Genomic DNA, 22,808 nt, shown 5'->3' on the forward strand with positions numbered 1-22,808 from the left:
GAGTGGTGCCAGAACCGACACCCGAGGGAGGCTGTAATATATGCACTTGTGAGTATGCTCACAGGTTTGTAGCCAGTCAAGTGATGTTCCCAAGACTCAAAAAAACCCCAGCCAGTTGGGTATAGGTTATCCGCAATGAGGTATGCAGTTGTGAGCCTAGTGGATGAACTGCCTAATGTGTAGTGTGATTGTTAAACCTTTGTTAATAAACCAACGAGTTCTTAATAGCAATGTTTTGCTATGAATTCTTCAGCAAAGAACCCATGAAGCAAGTACGTTACAGAGGCCTTTTATTTGGTATCTCTGTGAGCTGGTGAGGTTGGCTTTGTGTATTCATAAATGCCAGCCCTGATCGCCGTAATTCAGCCAAGCAACTGGCCCAGTATGGCATGTAGCATTCATAAAATAGATGACGGCACAAATAGACACAAATGGGTATGATCTGATAGCCATTACAGAGACGTGGCTGCAAGGTGACGAGGACTGGGAACTAAATATTCAGGGGTATTTGACAATTCGGACAGACAGACAGAAAGGAAAAGGAGGTGGGGTAGCACTGTTCATAAAGGATGAGATCAGTGCATTAGTGAGAAACGATATTGGCTCAGAAGATCAAGATGTTGAATCAGTTTGGGTGGAGATAAGGAATGATAAGGGGAAAAAGTCACTGGTGGGCATTTTCTATAGGCCCCTTAACAGTAGCTACACTGTTGGACGGTGTATAAATCAAGAAATAATGGAGGCTTGTAATAAAGGAACAGCAATAATCATGGGAGATTTAACCTTCATATTGACTGGACAAAGCAAATTAGCCAGAGTAGCCTTGAGGAAGAGTTCATAGTATATCCGGGATAGTTTCCTTGAACAGTAAATTGCAGAACCAACCAGGGAGCAGGCTATCTTAGATCTGGTACTGTGTAATGAGACAGGATTAATAAGTGATCTCCTAGTAAAGGATCCTCAAAGAATGAGTGTCCATAACATGGTTGAATTTCAAATTCAGTTGGAGGATGAGAAAGTTGGATCTCAAACCAGTGTTCTAAGCTTAAATAAAGGAGATTACAAAGGTATGAGGGCAGAGTTGGCTAAAGTGGACTGGGAAAATAGATTAAAGTATGGGACGGTTGATGAGCAGTGCCAGACATTTCACAAGATATTTCATAACTTTCAAGAAAAATACATCCCAATGAGAAGGAAAGACTGTAAGATAAGGGATAACCATCCGTGGCTAACCAAGGAAATAAGGGATGGTATCAAATTGAAAAAAAGGGCATACAATATGGCCAAGACTAGTGGGAGGCCAGAGGATTGGGAAACTTTTAAAAACCAGCAAAGAACAACTAAAAAAATGAAAGAGGGTGAATAGATTGATTATGAAAGTAAATAGCACGGAATATAAAAACAGATAGTAAGTGTTTCTACAGATACATAAAAAGGAAAAGAGTGGCTAAAGTAAATGTTGGTCCCCGAGAGGATGAGACTGGGAGATTAATAATAGAGAACAGGGAAATGACAGAGACTTTGAGCAAATATTTTGTATTTCATGGTAGAAGACACTAAAAAATCCCAATAGTGGATAATCAAAGGGCTATAGGGAGAGAGAAACTTAATACAATCACTATCACTAAAGAAGTAGTACTCAGTAAAATAATGGGACGAAAGGCGGACAAATCCCCTGGACCTGATGGCTTACATCCTAGGGTCTTAAAAGAAGTGGCTACAGAGATAGTGGATGCATTGGTTGTAATCTGTCAAAATTCCTTGGATTCTGGGACGGTCCCAGTGGATTGGAAAATCGCAAATGTAACGCCCCTATTTAAAAAAGAAGGCAGACAAAAAGCAGGAAACTATAGACCAGTTAGCTTAACATCTGTTGTTGGGAAAATGCTGGAGTCCATTACTAGGGAAGCAGTAGCGGGACATTTGGAAAAGCATAATTCAATCAAGCAGAGTCAGCATAGTTTTATGAAAGGGAAATCATGTTTGACAAATTTGCTGGAGTTCTTTGAGGATGTAACAAGCAGGGTAGATACGGGTGAACCAATGGATGTGGTGTATTTGGATTTCCAGAAGATAAGATTACTGCACAAGATAAAAGTTCACGGGGTTGGGGATAATATATTAGCATGGATAGAGGATTGGCTAACCAATAGAAAACAGAGAGTCGGGATAAATGGGTCAATTTCCGGTAAGGCAAATAGTAACTAGTGGGGTGCCGCAGGGATCGGTGCTGGGGCCTTAACTATTTGCAATCTGTATTAACGACTTGGATGAAGGGACCGAGTATAATGCAGCCAAATTTGCTGACGATACAAAGATTGGCGGGAAAGCAAATTGTGAGGAGGACACAAAAAATCTGCAAAGTGATATAGACAGGTAAGTGAGTGGGCAAAAATTTGGCAAATGGAGTATAATGTGGGAAAATGTGAGGTTATCCACTTTGGCAGAAAAAATAGAAAAGCAAATTATAATTTAAATGGAGAAAAATTGCAAAGTGTTGCAGTACAGAGAGACCTGGGGGTCCTTGTGCATGGAACACAAAAAGTTAGTATGCAGCTACAGCAAGTAATCAGGAAGGCAAATAGAATGTTGGCCTTTATTGCAAGGGGGAAGAGTATAAAAACAGAGAAGTCCTGCAACAACTGTACAGGGTATTGGTGAGGCCACACCGAGAGTACTGCATACAGTTTTGGTCTCCGTATTTAAGGAAGGTTATACTTGCATTGGAGGCTGTTCAGAGCAGGTTCACTAGGTTGATTCCAGAGATGAGGGGGTTGACTTATGAAGATAGGTTGAGTAGGTTGGGCCGATACACATTGGAGTTCAGAAGAATGAGAGGTGATCTTATCGAAACATATAAGATAATGAGGGGGCTCGACAAAGTGGATGCAGAGAGGATATTTCCACTCATAGGGGAAACTAAAACTAGGGGACATAGTCTCAGAATAAGGGACCGCTCATTTAAAATTGAGTTGAGGAGAAATTTCTTCTCTGAGGGTTGTAAATCTATGGAATTCTCTACCCCAGAGAGCTGTGGAGGCTGGGTCATTGAATATATTTAAGGCGGAGATAGACAGATTTTTGAGCGATAAGGGAGTCAAGGGTTATGGGGAGCAGGCAGGGAAGTGGAGCTGAGTCCATGATCAGATCAGCCCTGATCTTATTAAATAGCGGAGCAGGCTCGAGGGGCCAGGTGGCCTACTCCTGCTCCTATTTTTTTTTTATGTTCTTATGACCCTCGATATTTTCGGCAGAAGATCAGAATGCCAGACAGTGATATAAGCTGCAGTTCAATGAAGGAAGGCATCACCAGTCTTAATCTTTCTTCTGAAAGCCATTTTCAATGAGGGCAGTTAAAGCCAGAACCACAGCCACAACAACAACAACAATTTGCATTTTATATAGCACCTTTAACCTAATAATTGTCCCAAAGAGGATTCTTGACAGATTGCAAGTTCTGGGTTTAGGAGCACGCGCCGTGCACGCCTAAACCCGCAACTTGTGTGGCCCCTACGGGCGCGTGCGCACATCATTCGCGCCTGTAGGGGACGCACATTTAGTCCCAGTGCCTGTTTCTTACTAATAGTGTTCTTCGAACTGATTTATCAAAAGAGCCCTAAAGACATGTTTTCTAACGCTTTGACTTTGGCGGGGACTGATTGGTGCAAAAGAGGTTTACTCCGCTGGCCTTTTACCTCTTACCCTAGTTTGGAATCCAGCCCAGATTGATGGGATTGAAATCTCTTCTGTCTATTGGTTGTAAGGCAATATTACAACAGTGTTTCCTACATTACAACAGTTCAAAAAGTACTTTATTGGCTGTAAAGTGCTTTGGGACGTCCTGAGGTCATGAAAGACACTATATAAATGCAAGTCTTTCCTTATTTCTGTATAAAATGAAACAAAACAATCTCACTCCAGTTGTTTGCTGGATGTTGGCCCACAGCACATAAATGTCAAAATTGGCAGCGCTGTCATTCAAAGGGACCCACGGTTTGCTGGTGAGAGCAATGGAAATAGGTGCCGTAAGATGTGCTAGATGGAGATCAGATGTTAAAGTAGATTGTTGTGAAGAGTGGAAGGAGCTGTGACTGGCCTTGAAAAGCACTGGGTGGCCACAAGTGGAACACTGCCCCTCACCCTGATCGGCAGAAAGGAGGGGGCAGTTCTCACTGCTGGCTCGTGTCTGCATTCTCACTGTAAACTGCCGTCAGACAAAGAGGAAAATGTCAGCATTAACATTAACTAGGTTTCCAATTCATCCCAACAAATCAAAACAGATGTTGCTGGAGTCTCTCGCCCCTCCCCCTAAACTACGCACACATGTTCCGAGTAAAGAAGTGCTGATTGCTTTATGTGCAAATTGGATTGTTTTTCTCTCTGTTGAATTTAAAGCTTTTATACCTAGAGGCGATGAAAACAACCTCGGGCGTTATTTGTTTGTGGCCGCTCACCACAGGATCCCAACGTTTTGCCTTTTCTGTTTGGTTTGGGCACCACTTAGCATGCAGGGTTATCACCGCTCCCGTATCCCCGGGAGACGCGGGCGTAAGATCATAAATCTCTCACTCTGCAGGTTAAGGGGAGATTTAAGAGAGGTGTTCGAAGTTATGAGGGGTTTTGATAGAGTAGATGGCGAAGAAATAGTTTCCACTGGCAGGACACAGATTTAAGGTAATTGGCACGAAATCCAGGGGGGAAATTAGGAAAAATAAAATATTTTACGCAGTGAGTTGTTACGATCTGGAATGCACTGTCTGAGAAGGCAGTGGAAGCAGATACAATATTTACTTTCAAAAGAGAATTGGATGTATACTTGAAAAGGAGAAAGTTGTCAGGCTATGGGGAAAGAGCAGGGCAGAGGTACTAATTGGATCGCTCTTTATCATAGGCGGTCCCTCGATTCGAGTACAGCGGTGTGGGCTGGCCCGTGCTGCCCCTGGGCCCTCGCCTCTTCTGGGCCCCAAACTCACACCCTCTCTCTCACATCCTCCATCTTCACTTCCCTCTAACACTCCCTCCCTCCTGCTCCTCTTCCAACCTTTCCCTCTCCCTCCCCCTCTCTCACACCCTCTCTCTCACATCCTCCATCTCCCCCACCCCTCCATCTCCACTCTCAATCCCTCCCTCCATCTCCCATCTCACCCCCTCCCTCCTCCTCTCCCAACCTTTCCCTCCCCCCTCCTCACCCTCTCCCCTCCTCACTCTCTCTCACATCCTCCATCAAGAGCCGGCACAGCCACGATGGGCCAAATGGTCTCCTTCTGTGCTATATCATTCTATATTGTCTCAGGATTATAGAATCAGAGAATGATACAGCATGGAAGGAGGCCATTTTGGCCGATAGGGAGCTATCCAGCCTAATGCCACTTCCCAGAGATCACCTGAGATCTCATCCCAAAGATTTCTTTTAATAAAATACTTTGCCTGCCACTAAGGGTGCTAGCAGAGCTCAAACTGCCCAGCTGCAGTAGAAAGCACATGGAAATCCTACAATCAGGGGGACTGAGAAAATGGGGGGAAAAGGAGACAGAAAATGGACAAAAAGAAAGGGAATATATTCATGCCATTCTCGGGCAGCCCATCCTTCAGGCATCCAAGCTTATTTCTGTAATCCACTCCAACCCAACAAACCTCTGTCCCCCAATTTACTTCGTCCTACCATTGGTGGCCGTGCTTTCAGCCTTGGAGACCCTAGCTCTGGAATTCCCTCCCTAAACCTCTCTTACCTCTCTCCTCTAAGAGGCTGCTTAAAACCTACCTCTTTGATCGAGCTTTTGGTCACCTGTCCTAAAATCGCCATGTGGCTCGGTGTCAGATTTTATTTGATAATCACTATTGTGAAGTGCCTGGGGATGGTTTATTACGTTAAAGGCGTTCTATAAATGCAAGCTGTTGTTGCTTCTAATAGTGTTTACATTTTTGTCATGAGGTGCCTGTAACTGACAGGAACTGAACCTGGAATCTGTATGGCTGAATACAAGATTGGGTGATATATTTACCTACCTGTGGCATCAAGAACCTCATCCTGTACCTCTTCTCCATCTCTTCATTCTATCCTTCTCCTCCCTATTTCTCCCAATTTTCCCATGCCCCTCTCTCTTCTCTCTCTCCCCCCCGCCCCCCGCCCCCAAAGGTGACATGAGTAATATGTGTTCTTATTACAAAGTATTTACAGCATGGAAATGGCATTTAGTCCAACAGGTTCATGTATATGCTCCACACGAGCCTCCTCCCACCCCTCTTCATTTAACCACATCAACAGATCTTTCTATTCCTTTCTCCCTCATGTGTTTACCTAGCTTCTCCTTAAGTGTATAGGGGTACGGTAGCATAGTGGTTATGTTACTCGTAATCCAGAGGCCTCGACTAATAATCCGGAGACACAAGTTGAAATCTCACCACGGCAGCTGGGGAATTTAAATTCAATTAAATAAATCTGGAATTATAAAGCTAGCACCGGTAGCAGTGACCAGGAAACTGTTGTAAAAACCCATCTGGTTCACTAATATCCTTTAGGGGAGGAAATCCTGCAGTCCTTTCCCGATCTGGCCTATATGTGACTCCAGACCCACAGCAGTGTGGTTGACTCTTAACTGCCCTCTGAAATGATCGAGCGAGAATGTATTCAAGAACGCTTCTCAAGGGCAATTAGGGATGGGTAATAAATGCCGGCCTTGCCAGCGACGCCCGCATCCCGTGAATGAATACATGTTTTAAAAGGTGCATCAGAGGGTGGGGTGTACTGGAGGGAGCTGGGCTGGCAGATTACCCTTCTACTTTAACTTTTTATTGATGTCTTAACATTGTTGTTCCAACTCAGATTTTTAAACAATGATCTGATCCTTAAGCGAATGTTTTTAATCATTGCAGTGACACAGTAGCCTGAGGTCATTCCCCAGCCCTGAACAATAGTTTGTCGGTTCTCCAGACTCAGCTTTCGTCAAACTTAACGTACTTTTCAGCACTTGATATTAAAATCATGATATTAACTATGATGTTGGGGTTTCCTAGAGTTTAGATGGATATTGGCTTTTGATTATCAACACATGAGTGCTCAGCCTAGATGTAATTTCCTTGGCACAGTTGAAGCACTGCGGGTTCAAATTCCTGCATTACTACACTGTCCCCTAGAGTTTCGAGAGAAAATGATTCTGTGTAGAAAGCAAACGTGCGTTTCAAGCCATCAACAGCCAGTCGCGATGAAAATTCAGGGTCATACTCCAGGCATTTACCCAATGGCATGATGGAGACCTGTCGCTGAAATGTGCGGGCCCCATTATAGCATGTTACATTGTTATAGGAACCTAGGAACACACAAGGAAGGGCTATCACCATGTCCCTGACCGATCCTAAACAATTTGCACTTTCAATATTACATGGAGGAATGGACGGCCTTATGCATGCCCTGTGTCACTGAACTACATCTCCCACTATGTTGACATGTTTTATTTTGTTGATTAAAGTCATTAAGCGAGGCTGCTCGCATGTACTCAGTGTTTGTTGGCAGGTCCTGAATTGCTGAAAGATTTATCGATGATGACTCTGGGCGATTTCTCCACATCTGGTGTCTTTGCATGAGCCATTTCCCAGGATTTGCCAGCCTCTGCAAATGGAAGCAGCCAAGTTCTTTTTTTTCCCCCCTCCCCCCGTTTTCTAATTTTCTTCCATCAGACCATTTAATTCATCAAACAGCCTTGTCGACAAACTTGTCAGCCCTAACTTAAATCCGTTCTCGATGACTTCATGTTAACTGCCCCGCAGAAGCTGCATTACAATCGTACTGTAAACCTGCACTGATTAAATTCAATATTTGTTGATTTTTTTTTTAGCTTGCTTATAAAAGAACCTGTTTACAGTTCTGCTGCAAATCACAAGCAAAGAGCTTCAGCCGAGACTTAAAATAGCAATAAAACATGTACAATATTAGCGATGCTGATTCTCCAAGTTTGTCCCAGGGTTGCCAACTCTGGTCAGACATATTCCTGGAGGTGGCATCCACATGAGTTCCTATCTCCAACTGCCCCGCCCCCAGGCTCCCGCCATTGGTTGTCCAACATGTCAATCCTCACGGTGTCCCGCCTTCCCACAGCCAAACGGAAAACGAATAGACTCATTACCTGATTGGATGATTCTCGACTGTCAGTCAAACAGCCTCTTCCCCCCCGCCTTGCCATGTCCAATATTTTTCTAACTAACGAACACAAATATTCATAAAATTATTTTTATAAAACAGATTTCTTTAACGCCCCTATTTTTCTTCTGGATTGCATGCATCAGTGTCCTGGAGTTTGGTCTTTAATTCCTGGAGACTCCAGGACAACCCTGGAGGGTTGGCAACCTCTAGTTTGTTCCTCCACCCACTTGTTCCTTTTTAATCACAATTTCTTGAAGCACGTTTTATTTTCTCCCCTCTGTTTATGTTCCTGGTCATGGGAATCCTTAGGCAGCATAGGAAGAAAACAGACCAACCACTTGTAGACATCATATTCGTGTCGCCAAAGTGCTGGTGGGTGATGTAACAATATCATCATAGGCAGTCCCTCGGAGTCGAGGATGACTTGCTTCCACTCTAAAAGTGAGTTCTCAGGTGATTGGAGAGTCCAATGCAGGACCTACAGTCTCTGTCACAGGTGGAGCAGACAGTCGTTGAAGTAAAGGGAGGGGTGGGGAGCCTGGGTTAACGCACGCTCCTTCCCCTGTCTGCGCTTGGTTTCTGCTTGTTCACAGCAATGGGACTCGAGGCACTCAGCGCCCTCCCGGATGCTTTTCCTTCACTTTGGGCAGTCGTGGGCCAGGGATTCCCAGGTGTCGGTGGGGATGTTGCACTTTATCAAGGAGGCTTTGCGGGTGTCCTTGAAATGTTTCCTCTGCCCACCTGGGACTCGCTTGCCGTGTCGAAGCTCCACGTAGAGCGCTTGCTTTAGGAGTCTCGTGTCTGGCATGCGGACGATGTGGCCCGCCCAACGGAGCTGGTCGAGCGTGGTCAGTGCTTCGATGCTGGGAATGTTGGTCTGAGCGAGAACACTGATGTTGATGTGCCTATCCTGCCAGTGGATTTGCAGGATCCTGCGGGGACAGCGCTGGTGGTACTTCTCCAGCGTTTTGGGGTGTCTGCTGTATATCTTAATATGTATACCTTAATAGATGGCTGGCAGTGATCTATGAGTGGTGTTGTAAACCATGAGGTCATCAGATGAACCCAAAAGCTGAATCTATGTCTTATTCTCACTGCTTGGACTTTATCATTCTTTATAGCTGTTTTATAATACTATTATTACTTTTTTTAGCATACGATAATACAACAACTTGCATTTATATAACGCTTTTAACATAGTAAAATGCTGTTTCCCATTCCATCCAGCAGTTACACCCCACCCCCGCCCCTGCACTGACCGACATTCGCACATCCAGGGCTCGGTCCTGCGGCGTTACGGTCTCTGGAAAAGTACCTGGTCATAAATTTAGTTCTGTATCCATTATCTTTCCAGACCTACGAACAAAACGAATGGTTGATCCACCTGGCAGGAAGACTACTGGTGAATGATAGCCTTGTACTGTCGTTAATGGCACACAACCCATTCGAGGATCGAGGAGCCCCAAGGTGAGAAGTCCTAACCTTGATTCATTTGCTGCGTTTTGAGTTGAACTGAGAGCGGAGCGCAGCTGAAAGTGGCCTCTCCCTCTTCATTGCAGTCAATAGGACTCCCAAGGAGGTTTCTTTTTGCAAATTCATTCTCGGGGTGTGGGCGTCGCTGGTGTGGCCAGCATTTATTGCCCTCAAGAAGGTGGTGGTGAGCCGCCGCCTTGAACTGCTGCAGTCCGTGAGGTGAAGGTACTCCCACAGTGCTGTTAGGGAGGGAATTCCAGGATTTTGACCCAGCGACAATGAAGGAACGACCGATAGATGTCCAAGTCAGGATGGTGTGTGACTTGGAGGTGACTGTTCTCATGTGCCTGCTGCCCTTGTCCTTGTCATGCACACCAACTTGATTTTGTGACCCTGCAAGTCAATGCAGCTGTGGCATTTTAATAGTTGACGGTTACATTTTCTACTGTGGTACAAGTATAGTCACAGATTTTTGTTAAATTGTTAGTCGGAACTTTTTTTCATCCTTTAATTCCAGGCTCTGCTGGGTATTTGTTGAAGCAGCATTTAGTGAGCAGAGAATGGGAATAAAAACCTGCCTGATCTGTAATCAGACTGATCCCACTAATGCCAGCAATGAGGAGCCGACATATTCCAAGGGGAGCCTATCGTGCCGGCTGCACTCTTTGGGAAACAGTAACCTTGGTGTTCTATCTGACCCTGAAATGAGCCTCCCACTGCAAATCTATTCCTTAACTAAGACCGCCTATTTCCACCTCCGTAACATCGCCCGTCTCCGCTCCTGCCTCAGCTCATCTGCTGCTGAACTCCTCATCCATTCCTTTGTTAACTATAAACTTGACTATTCCAACGCACTCCTTACTGGCCTCCCATCTTCCACCCTGCGTAAACTTAAGCTCATCCAAAACTCGCACCAAGTCCCGTTCACCCATCACCCCTGTGCTCGCTGACCTCCCGGTTAAGCAACGCCTTGACTTTAAAACTCTCATCCTTGTTTTCAAATCCTTCCATGGCTTCACCAACCCCCCCACCTCCCTATCTCTGTAACCTCCTCCAGCCCCACAACATATAAACAGAATGTTGAATAACCATGCAATATTTGCTTATGGGGTATTCATATTCTATTTTTTTTTTAATTGTAACAATTATCACACAAGGCACCAACAAAACTCCTGCAAACACAGTGCTTGTTTATTTTGTACACAGGTAAAGATGAAAGCCTAGAAAGGACTGTTGGTCATGTTAGCGTCTGATTGCTTCACATGCTTGTGACTTGTGCCTCTGCCTTGGGTGGTTTTGCTACTTTAAGGCGATACATAAATGCAGGTTATTACTATGTCAAATTACCAGTTTAACAGAGGCATTAACCTTGGCGTGCATTTTTGTCTGTTAATAAATTGCAATGATCGATGGATAAGCACTTGGAATAAATAATAACTTCAAAATAAATTTTTAAATTGGCAGAAAAAGCCCTCTAATATGTAACCAATCTTATGCTGCCTAATATGTTGCCCCATCCACAACCACTAAATAACGTCTTGGAATCGTTGACTTATGAATGGACTGACATCGAGTACAGTATGCGCTGATCATTGTAAAGTGGATTGGCAGCTCCCCCAATGGCTCGGCTAGTTAATGAATAGCTGAGCCATACAGGCCGGGAAGGCCCGTGGTCAATCCGTGGTCTGTGCTGAGGTAGCTGACCTCAGCAGGCCAGCATTAAGTGCATCTCTGATATACGGTGGCTCGCTACCGATGGCTATCCAGCAACCCTTGCACGCTTGTGATGCTCACTGAGAGCAGGATCAGGCCCCTTCCACAGTCGAATAACTTGTCGACACTCATTGCCTCTCTTCCTGTATATAAAATGAGCGTGGGTGCGGGGGATGGGGGGGGTGGGGTGGGAGGAGAAAATTGATGGAAGAAAGATAGTTGGGAAAAGGGATAGTGGGAAGCCGCCCCCTTCCATGGTTCCACTCCTCCCTGCCCCTACATGTGCAACACTGGCTTCTCTATCCGCCCCTCACAGACAGAAGGGAGTCAAGCGTTATGGGGAGCGGACAGGGAAGTGGAGCTGAGTCCAGGATCAGATCAGCCATGATCTTATTGAATGGCGGAGCAGGCTCAATGGGCCAATTGCCCCACTCCTGTTCCTATTTCTTATGTACCTCCGACAGCTGTGGTTCAGACTGAGTCAGAAGGTCGTGGGTTCAAGTCCTACTCCAGAGACTTGAGCACAAAATCTAGTGCAGTGCTGATGGAGCGCTGCACTGTCGGAGGTGCCGTCTTTCGGATGAAACGTTAAACTGAGGCCCCGTCTACTCTCTCAGCTAAACGTAAAAGCTCCGATGGCATGTTTGAAGAAGAGCAGGGGGAGTTCCTTCCTTCCTTGTCTCTTTCTTTCCTTCGTTCCTTCGTTCCTTCCTTCCTTCCTTCTTTCTTTCTTTCTTTCCTTCTTTGAAGTTAGTTGCCTGTTTAGCCTCTTGGCCAGAGGCGCTTGGTATGAGAAAAAGAAAACATGAAGAACAAAATAAAATTGGCAACCTCCCCCCGCCCCCCACCCCTCCCGAAAATAACTCAAGTGTCAGCCTAAATTTCAGACAATTTTCTACCTGTCAACTGTACTGAAAGAAAAGGAAACACAAAGCAAAGTTGGAGTAACGTAAAAAAAATAGCAGTTGGTACACCACAAGTGTAGCGATTTAAAAACCAGACGCAGGAGAGAAAGAAAGTGCAACTTTACACGAGAGGAACGGAGATGTGAAACGCCTGCTTTGCTCAGTTTTGCTCTTGGATGCCCGGTTTCCCGCTGGACTGTCAGACCATTAATCCTGACACAAGACATGATTACGTTTTCCCTCCAAAACCTCCCAGCTGTTGCTTAGGAGCAGCTGCTCGCCTCTGGAATTAATCCCAGCTGTCGGGAGTCTTAAGTGCTAAGCATAACATTACGAATATAGCCGCGTGGTTTTTAGTTTAGATTGCGTTTTTTTTTTGCTCGACCAAAATTTTTTTTCCCCAAGTAATTGGCTGACCACGACTGGCCATTGCCTTTTGCAACAATTGCTGGCCGTGTTTCGCGTCTTTACTCGAAAGAGAGGCTAAAATATTAAAAGCAAATGTGGCCTGTGCTACTTTTAAAACTGTACGTGCTGTCGGACTGTAATTAATCTCTATTTAACTAAAGCAAATCTGCTGAACAGTTCACCTGTTGATCAAAGATATCTTATGCTCACTGCAGGCTGTCATTGTAACAGTAATGTAAAGTCAGTACTCAAGGGGTTAAGTCTGCTCTTTTAACTCTCTAAGCACTGAAGATACTTCACCTCTTCCACAATTAACAATCAGTCAATTGTGAAAATGATACTCTGTAGATTTCATTCTAACCCCTGGCTTTCCGTCCATTGTTAGGAACGGTTCCCCAGTCAACAGCAGCCTTCTCACTACCTTGCTATAAGGTACGATAGGGTAGTCTTACTGGACTAATTTTGACACGAGTTCAAATCTTACCATGGCAGTGTGAGCACTGGGATTTGAATTCAGTTTAAAGAATCTGGAAATAAAGAAAAAGCTGGCATCAATAAAAGTTGTTGGATTGTCCTTTTAAAAACCCAACTGCTTCATGAATGTCTTTTACCCATCTTTACCCAGTCCGAGGCCTATAATATGACTCCAGTCCCACACCGACGCGGTTGACTCCTTAACTACCCTCCGAAGTGACCTGGCGAGCCACTCAGTTGTATCGAACCCAGCCCACCGCCAGCTTCTCGGGGCAGCTGGGAATAGCCGATAAATGCTGGCTCTGCCAGCGACGTCCAACTTCTGCAAAGTGAATACCTGCAACCTGGGCGCGACCTGCAGCCAGTCAGGAGAAACGCCTTTACTTCAAGGAGCATAAATGTTTAGGATCATTTACCAACCAGGCTAAGAGAGGCAAGAAAACTGGTGCCAGGATTCTGCTCGAGGGAGGGGAGTTGGGGGTTCTCCCAATCGGCCAGCAGAAGCTGGGCAGAATTTCCATTTACCGTCTAACCAGGGTTCCCGCCGATGATCTGACGTTACGCAGTCGATCGGGAGAATCCCTCCCCACCACCACCTCTCCGCTCCCTCCCCCCGCCCCCCAACCACAGCATGACATTCCTGGCAAGAGCTAGGCACCCCAGGATAGGTCCTCGAGCCAGTCCCACCATTCAATTAGACCACGGCTGATCTGTATCTTATCACCATCTACCCGCTTTGGTTCCGTATTCCTTAATACCCTTCTCAAAAATATCAATCTCGGTTTTGAGATTTTCAATTCAGCCCCCAGCTTTTTGGGGGAGAGTGTTCCAGCTTTCCACTGCCCGCTGTGTGAAGAAGTGCTTCCTGACATCACGCCTGGCCTAGCTCTAATTTTAAGATTGTGCTCCCATGTTCTGGACCTCTCACAACCCCCCACCCCCCGGCCCCAACTAGAAGAAATAGTTTCTCTCTATCTAGCCCATCAAACCCTTTAATCATCTTGAACACCTCAATCAGGTCACCGCTTAATCTTCGATACTCGAGGGAATACAAGCTCAGTCTATGCAACCTGTCCTCATGATTTACTCTTTTTAGCCCCGGTGTCATTCTGGCAAATCTGCGCTGCAGCCCCTCCAAGGCCGATTAAGTACCATGGTGGGAGAGTTAATATTGCTGGAGGGATGAGCTTTAATGTTACGCAGGGTCACGACAAGTGACTGACCCTTGGAGACTTAGATAAGAACAGCCAGGAAACTTCAGTGCTGCAGCAATGCCGTTATTTTGATGAGTGCACTTTTAAAAAAAAATGTAAATCAGTAGTACATTTGGACGAACACATCGTTGTAACTTTATCATGAATCACGGCTAGATATAATATACCCCCTGGGTTGGAACACTTGTATTATTTTTTAAATGAATCATATCTGACGCAGGAATGAAATAATTGCTAATAAATTCAAGGTCTGCTCCAACATTGTGGTTCTGGCACTGGTGGACTAGTTACTGGCTGTTTTTGCATGCTGATTTATGGGTTAGGTGCAATCGCCCACTGGTTTTTACAGAATGGAAATCTGTTTTTTTCTGGGTAAGATTGTTGTACATTATTGCTGTCTTTGTTATTGTGTCAGCCGTGGCTCAGTGGGTAGTACCCTTGCCTCTGAGTTAGAAGGTTGTGGGTTCAAGTCCCACTCCAGACACCTGAGCACATAATTCAGGCAGATACTCCAGTGCAATGCTGAGGGAGCGCTGCACTGTTGGAGGTGCTGTCTGCTCTCTCAGGTGAACGTAAAAGATCCCATGGCACTATTTCGAAGAAGAGTAGGCCTGGTGTCCTGGCCAATATTTATCCCTCAACCAACATCTTTAGAAACAGATTATCTGCTCATTTAACTCTTTGCTGTTGGTGGACATCCTGAGTTCGTAAAAGGTGTTATATCAATGCAAGTCAGTCTTTCTTTATGTCTCTCTGTCTTTCTTTCTTACTTTCTGTTTTTCTTTGTCTTTCTTTATGTCTTTCTTACCTTCTGTCTTTCCTGCTTACTTTCTACCTGCCTGTCTGTCTGTCTTAAGTTCTTTCTGTCTTTCTGTCCTTTTTTCTCTCTCGCTCTTTCTCTCTCTCTTTCTACCTCCCACCCCAGTCATCCGTAGTCCGAAAAGGTGGCATGCGATAACCAACAGATATCTCCATGGCTGCCTTCAGTCTGATTCCTGTGCTGACTCTGCACCTGAACAGCAGCAGGAAAGTACGCCTCCCCCACCTTCCATGTAACGACTTGACCAATGCCGAGGCCAAGGTGGCTTGTGGCTTGAGTCCGCTGTCTGTGACACAGAGGGAGCACACCACTGTTACTGGGCAGTCAGTCCTTCCCCCTCAAGGCATTCCAGTCACGGCCGGTAGATTTGTGAGACAAACTGCTTGGGACCTGAATATTAATGGTGGGGGATTCTGACTGGGCGATCACCAGATATCGAGCCCTGAGTTTTAATGAGCCTGAGCTGCCAGGTGTGCTGCAGGAATTATCTAAGCCATAGTAAAGATTAACCTGGCATTTGCCCATGTCATAACAAGGTGCAGATAAAACTTTCTGTTCATTAAGTGTTACTTCACTTCTGGTGACTCTGCGATAAGGGCAGAATATTGCTGACTTTCAAATCCTTTTTTAAACAAAACAAAATGTTAAAAAAAATTAAAAGCGGTGTTCTCCTTTTCGCAAGCCATTTACAGGATTATAAATAAACCACCCTCCCCCTCCCTTGCAGCGTGATGGTGAAGTAGCTGCTATTTTAACCTCTTCAGCTTTTTTTTTCTCGCGCTCCCTTTCCTTTAAGCAACCTTTATTAAAAAAAAACTCTGCTTGTGTACACAGAAACCACCCAATGGCAGACCTGGAACTGAAATCGATTTTTTTAACCTTCCTTTGAAAGGGAGGTTTGCTGTTTTAAAGGGCCACCGTCCTCATGAAACATAAGAACATAAGAAATAGCAGAAGTCGGCCATTTGGCCCCTCGAGCCTGCTCCGCCATTCAATTAGATCATGGCTGATCTGATCGTGGCCTCAACTCCACTTCCCTATCCACTCCCCATAACCCTTGACTCCCTTATTGTTATGAAACAATGTTTGGCAGCCCTCCCCCTCCCCCTCCCCCTGCCCTTGCATTTTTTTTTTACATAGGATATACGGCACAGAAATGGGCCATTCGGCCCAACCAGTCCATGCCGGTGTTTATGCTCCACTCGAGCCTCCTCCCGTCTTTCCTCATCTAACTCTATCAGCATAACCCTCTATTCCCTTCTCCCTCATACGCTTGTCTAGCCTCCCCTTAAATACATCTATACTATTCGCTTCAACCACTCCCTGTGGTAGCGAGTTCCACATTCTCACCACACTCTGGGTAAAGAATTTTCTTCTGAATTCCCGATTGGATTTCTTGGTGACGATCTTATATTGATGGCTTCCAGTTATGCTCTTCCCCACAAGTGAAAACATTCTCTCTCTATCCACTCTATCAAAACCTTTCATAACTTTAAAGATCTGTTTTAGATCACCCCTCAGCCTTCTTTTTACAAGAGAAAAGAGACCCAGCCTGTTCATCTTTTCCTGATATGCATACTCTCGCGTTTCTGGTATCATCTTTGTAAACCTTCCCTGCACCCTCTCCAGTGTCTCTATATCCTTTATATAATATGGTGACCAGAACTTGGTTAGACCACACGTGGAGTACTGCTAAGGTTCGATGCGGGTTTAGCATTACTTCCCTACTTTTCAATTCTATACCTCTAGAAATAAACCCTAGTGCTTGGTTTGCTTTAATTTACGCCTTGTTAACCTGTGTCAATACTTTTAGTGATGTGTATATTTGTACGCCGAGATCCCTTTGTTCCCCGACCCCTCAGACTCGCACCCTGCAAATAATAAGTGACCTCCCTATTCTTCCTACCAAAATGTAATACCTCAGTTTGATGAGGGAGAGTAATTGTCATAGTGATGATGTGTTTGGCTCGTGTTTGTAAACAGATTTTTTTTTAAGTTTGTCAGACTTTTAATTTCATAAAGATGATACGTGTTAGTATTTTTATTGAATCCCTTTCGGCTTCTTCCCCCATTTGGTCCCTTCATTTCTCGAAGGCACTGTAACCCTCGCTGGATTATAGCCCAGGTGGCCATTTTCTATGTGCAAGCCTTGACCACCGAGTGTTATCAGGCCATTTGACCATTGGCGACATCACAGTCCATCCCAATCCTCTCCTCACAGCTACATTTCCCACAGGGATCATTGAATAATGATTGGTAGCTGGATTGGCTGGTTTTGTTCTCGCTAGCTCAGGATCACTATAGTTGATATTCTGGTGTTAGCCGTGACTCAGCGGGTAACGCACTCGCCTCAGAGTCAGAAAGTCATTGGTTCAAGTCCCACGCCAGGGACTTGAGCACAAAATCTCGGCTGCCACTCCGGTGCAGTGCAGAGGGAAAGCTACACTGTCGGAGGTGCCGTCTTTCGGATGAGACGCTAAACCAAGGCCCCGTCTGCTCTCTCAGGTGGATGTAAAAAAAATTCAATCATGGTATTCGATGGAAAGCAGCGGAGTTCTCCCGATGTCCTGGCCAACATTTATCGTTCAATCAATGTCACTAAATCAGATCATCGGGTCATTGGCATATTGCTGTTTTTGGGAACTTGCTGTGCGCAAATTGGCCGCAATGTTTCCTACTATGCAAAATCGGCTGTCCTTTTGAAAAGTACTTTATTGGCTACAACGCGCTTTGGGATGTCCTGAGGTCGTGAAAGGCGCATGCCTTCTTCGATCAACTTTCTGCTGAGATCAACTAACTAGTAATCAGACCTGGGGTCTTTGCTGTTTTCTACGGCTCAGTATCCACACGGGTTAGTCCATTTACTGACTAAGCTGCTGTTGGGGGGAGGGAGGGCGGGATGGATGAGTTCAACCGTTTAATTTAGTTGCAACTTAAATACCATTTCCCAGTAACTGGAACTGAGTCGGGTAGCAGCAGTGTGGGGCCTAAATGCAACCAGAAAAGGCTGACTCAGATCCGACTCACGCCAGGGAATCTGCAAATCGTTTCTCCCTGAATCATTTGTGACTTGCAATACGCGGAACTCACATCAGACCACACTGAGGCTTACTGCAAAAATAATGAGTCGTTTTGAAAAAAAAATTACAATTAAATTTTCAGAATTCTGCGCAATCTGGGGATTAGGTTCAGAGTAAATACCATTAGCAATGCAGTAAGACGTGTGTGGAAGTTATTGCTAACCTCTGCTGCCTTGAACTGTTCTACAATATCAGAACACAACTGTGCCTTTCAATTTAAATCCATTCTTTTTATTCGGAAACTTTCTGTTTGGCAGCAAAAGCAGTGAAGTTGAAATGGTTTCTTCACGTGGGTAACGTTTAAGTCCACAATAGATTCCAGAAGGCCTCAGTTCTTTTGCAGAGTTGACTACTGTTCAGCTTCCTAGCGTTGAGACTCTCTGCAGCCTTGTTATGGGTTGAGCACTCAATGGAGAAATACTTCTCATAGGATTACATCGGATATACAACAGAGAAACAGGCCATTCGCCCCAACCAGTCCATGCCGCCGTTTATGCTCCACTCGAGTCTCCTCCCGTCTTTCCTCATCTAACTATCAGCATAACCCTCTATTCCCTTCTCCCTCATATGCTTGTCTAGCCTCCCCTTAAATGCATCAATTCTATTCGCTTCAACCACTCCCTGTGGCAGCAAGTTCCACATTCTCACCACTTTCTGGGTAAAGAAGTTTCTTCTGAATTCCCCATTGGATTTCCTGGTGACTATCTTATATTGATGGCCTCTAGTTATGCTCTTCCCCACAAGTGGAAACTCTCTCTCTCTAACTACTCTATCAAAACCTTTCATAATTTTTATAATCAGGTACCACTCTCCCGCCCCCCCCCCCCCCCCCCCCCCCCCGCTGGGCAGTCAAGGCTCGAACATACCTGGGGTTGCGTCCACTTGACCAGTGGTCCCCGCCTGACTGAAAGCCAGCTTGTCAAATCAAAATGGCACAGCGTGTGGGTAGACCCGGACTTCCGTGTTTTCTGCACTTTACAGGCCCCACCGCCTGCCCCCCCTCACCCCCCCCCCCCCCCTCTTTCAGGTAAAACATTCTGGCCTATGCCTCTATTTATAAAGCCCCAATGCTTCACTAATGGTCATGTAGGGGAGCTCAATAAAAAGCCCGTTCCCTCCAAGCTCTGACCTGTGTCCAAAAGCCACGTCTAAAGATGAATCCAGAAGCAATGGCTGCGTTGTCTCAAGCTGGGCTATAAAAGCGGTGGAAAGGTAAGGGGTTCCACACTTTGATGTCCCTGGAAAAATCTCCGACTCAAATTCATTCTTTCCAAGAAAGCACTTCTTCGCACACAGGGTAGCGTAACTCTGGAACGCGCTTCCCCCCAACCAGCTGTTGAGGCTGGGGATAGATTTTTGTTGGGCGAGGGCATTACAGGTTATGGAACCAAGGCGGGTAAATGGAGCTAAGAAACAGATCAGCCATGTTCAAATTGGATGGCGGAACAGGCTCGAGGGGCTGAATGGCCCCCTCCTGTTCCTTTGTCCTTCCTATGTTTGTAGTGAGCACAAAGGCAGGAGGAAGAATGCATATAGACAAGCAGCAACCCGAGAAAGACATGTATTTATCTAGTGCCTTTCACGATCAATGGACGTCTCAAAGCACTTTACAGGCCGTGAAGTACTTTTTGAGGTGTAGTCACTGTTGTTATGTAGGTGCTGTTATCCTTCCTGTTCTTTGACAAATTGGCCATTGTTAGTTGTGTCTCAAGAGCATTGAGATGCTATTCAGCTTGGAGAAGCAGCACAGATGAGCCTGATTATGACCTCAGAGACCGTCCACACAGGCCCAACTTGAAGCAGGAGTCACAGGGTAACAATCCGGTTCGGGAGCACTGCTTGATTTCTTCTTTTAGGTGTCAGCTGAGCAGCAGCACTCTCGCCTCTGAGTAAGAAGGTTGTGGGTTCAAGTCCCACTCCAGGGGCTTGGCACAAAATCTAGGATGACACTCCAGTGCATTGCTGAGGGAGTGCTACGCTCAGAGGTGCCATCTTGCAGATGAGAGGTTCATCCAAAGTTCCATCGATCCTCTCAGGTGGATGTGAAAGATCCCATGGCAGGGGAGTTCTCCCCGGTGTCCTGGCCAATATTCATCCTTCCACCCGCATCAGTAAAACAAATGGTCTGGTCATTATCACATTGCTGTTTGCGGGAGCTTGCTGTGTGTGTGAATCGATTGCCGCGTTTCCTACAGTGCAACAGTGGCTGCACTCCAAAAAAGTAGTAAATTTGTTGCAAAGTGCTTAGGGACGTCCTGAGGTCATGAAAGGCGCTATATAAATGCGTTAGTTCTTTTCTTTTCCCCCTCCCCAGCCTGGAGAGGCTGAGCCACTTGCAGCATCCAGTTGACATTGGTTGTGGCGTGCTGCCATGCACGGTGGGTTCGAAATCCAGCCACGGTAACACGATCTGTTTCTGTCGACAGGTGGATAAGGGGTGAGCACTATCGCTACAAATTCAGCAGGCCCGGTGGCAACCATGCTGCAGAGGGTAAGTGGTGGATTCGGAAACGGATTGGCGCGTATTTCCCTCCCGTCAATGTGACGGGGCTGAAGAAGTATTTTAAGGAGCGGGACTGGCCAATTCCTGAGGTCCAATGAAGTGAGATGTTTCCTCTGGGAGAAAAAAAAAACAGCTGACTTCCAGCAAGAACACCTTAATGGCGCCTCAGCACTGCAAATCTATCACCTCAGACCATGAAGCACATTGACGAATGTACACTTGACAGAGGCCACGTGACTGTTATTGTCAACAATGCAGACCATTTGACCTTTAACCTTAAACATTATATTTTAATTGAAACTGGGAGTCATTTTCAAGACTTGTGACGTTAGTAAATGTAATTTCAGATGAATTTTCCAGCATATTTTCAGTCCTCATTGTGTACAACCTCTCCAACTTTAAAGGGAATTATTTTTGGCAATTTTATCTGCCGATGTCTTTGTCATTCAGTCCCACTTCTTGCCTTCCCTGTGTGCAGCTCCTGTCTCAAAGGGCAGGTGTGAAACAAGAGGCTAGAAATGAGTGCTGGCGATAATAGTGGAGAAGTGCTTAGCGCGCTCGAAGGACGTTACTTTGTCCCAGTGGTGGGGTCAAGCAGGGTCACGACCCCCCCCCCCCCCTCCCCATCCTCCAATCATTTAGAGTTCGCCCAACGCGACTTTGGAGGGCCGACTCCATCTAGCTCCCAGGAACCTCCGTCGCCCGTCTTCAGCCTCCTGGCTCGGCCTGCTGGTCTGCGCGATTCCCAGTGGGGCCTTCGGACAAGGCTAAGCCGCCATTTCCCGTTTCCCGGCTTGGTCTCATAGAAACATAGAAAATAAGTGCAGGAGTAGGCCATTCGGCCCTTTGAGCCTGCACCACCATTCAATAATATCATGGCTGATCATTCATCTCAGTACCCCTTTCCTGCTTTCTCTCCGTACCCCTTTATCCATTTAGCCGTAAGGGCCACATCTAACTCCCTCTTGAATATATCTAATGAACTGGCATCAACAACTCTCTGCGGTAGAGAATTCCACAGGTTAACAACTCTGAATGAAGAAGTTTCTCCTCATCTCAGTCTTAAATGGCCTACCCCTTATCCTTTGACTGTGACCTCTGGTTCTGGACTTCCCCAACATCGGGAACGTTCTTCCTGTATCTAACCTGTCCAGTCCCATCAGAATTTTATATGTTTCGATGAAATCCCCTCTCTAAGCTCCAATGAATACAGGCACTTGCTGTCCTCCAAGTCTCGAGTTCGAACTCTCCCACCCTCCCCAAAGTTGGCCAAACCTTGCTCTGTCACTGCTTTATCAGCTATTTTTATGAAGACATTAATCAGTTTTTTAAAAATAGTGGAATGTTAAGCAATTAATCGCTATTATTGTCAGCAGCAGTCACGAGGCCAGAATGGCTCAAAACTGTTTTGGCTTCAACCACATAATAAAACACTGCTGTGAAGTCGAACACTGAATTCAGTCTGAGGACCACTGCCATTCAATGTTTTTTTTTTTGTAGTTCCAACAATCTTATTCTAAATATGAATCAATCACGTTACCAAGTGGATTATCACCATTCTTGATAAGAAGAAGGGGCCAAAAAGTCTCTGGTTTCCTCGAGGTTAGGAAATAGCTTTGTGATCATGTCTCCAATCGAGCTATAGGTTCAGCTCGTGCTGAAGAAGTTACTTTTGTTTTGTAGATTAAATGTATTTGCTTCATGGGTTCTTTGCCGAAGAATTCATAGCAGCACATTGCTATTAAGAACTATTTGGTTTATTATCAAAGGTTTAACAATCACACTACACATTACCAGTTCATCCACCAGGCTCACAATTGCACACCTCATCGTGGATGACCGAGACTCAACTGACTGGGTTTTATTGAGTCTTGTGAACGTTACGTGACTAGTGAAGCCACTCGCAATGCAACAGCTCTACAAACATGTTACAAGAATTTTTGTAATTTCTAACCCTTATCCAGAACCCTCGGGACCTGGCCTGTTCTGGACCAGGGATTTTTCCGGATGAGGGGTGGTCACATTAAACTGGATGGTACAAGTACTGAGCAAGGGGATATCAGGGCTGGCTGGCTTGGGGC

At 45.5% G+C, this 22,808-nt stretch overlaps 1 protein-coding gene across 4 annotated transcripts in view; it reads left to right on the forward strand.

Moving 5' to 3' along the window:
* The window catches only part of LOC139281249 (lipase maturation factor 1-like), a 470,429-nt gene extending 448,246 nt beyond the window's left edge, over positions 1 to 22,183 (forward strand). For all 4 annotated transcript variants that reach the window (XM_070901307.1, XM_070901308.1, XM_070901310.1 and 1 more), the window contains 2 exons: positions 9,492 to 9,604; positions 20,651 to 22,183. In XM_070901307.1, the coding sequence (XP_070757408.1) occupies positions 9,492 to 9,604; positions 20,651 to 20,825 (288 nt within the window). In that variant the 3' untranslated portion in view covers positions 20,826 to 22,183. The remainder of the gene's footprint in view (positions 1 to 9,491; positions 9,605 to 20,650) is intronic.
* The last annotated feature ends 625 nt before the right edge of the window (positions 22,184 to 22,808 follow it).

The sequence above is a fragment of the Pristiophorus japonicus genome, chromosome 15, assembly GCF_044704955.1.
Source record: "Pristiophorus japonicus isolate sPriJap1 chromosome 15, sPriJap1.hap1, whole genome shotgun sequence".
Lineage (NCBI taxonomy): Eukaryota > Metazoa > Chordata > Chondrichthyes > Pristiophoridae > Pristiophorus > Pristiophorus japonicus.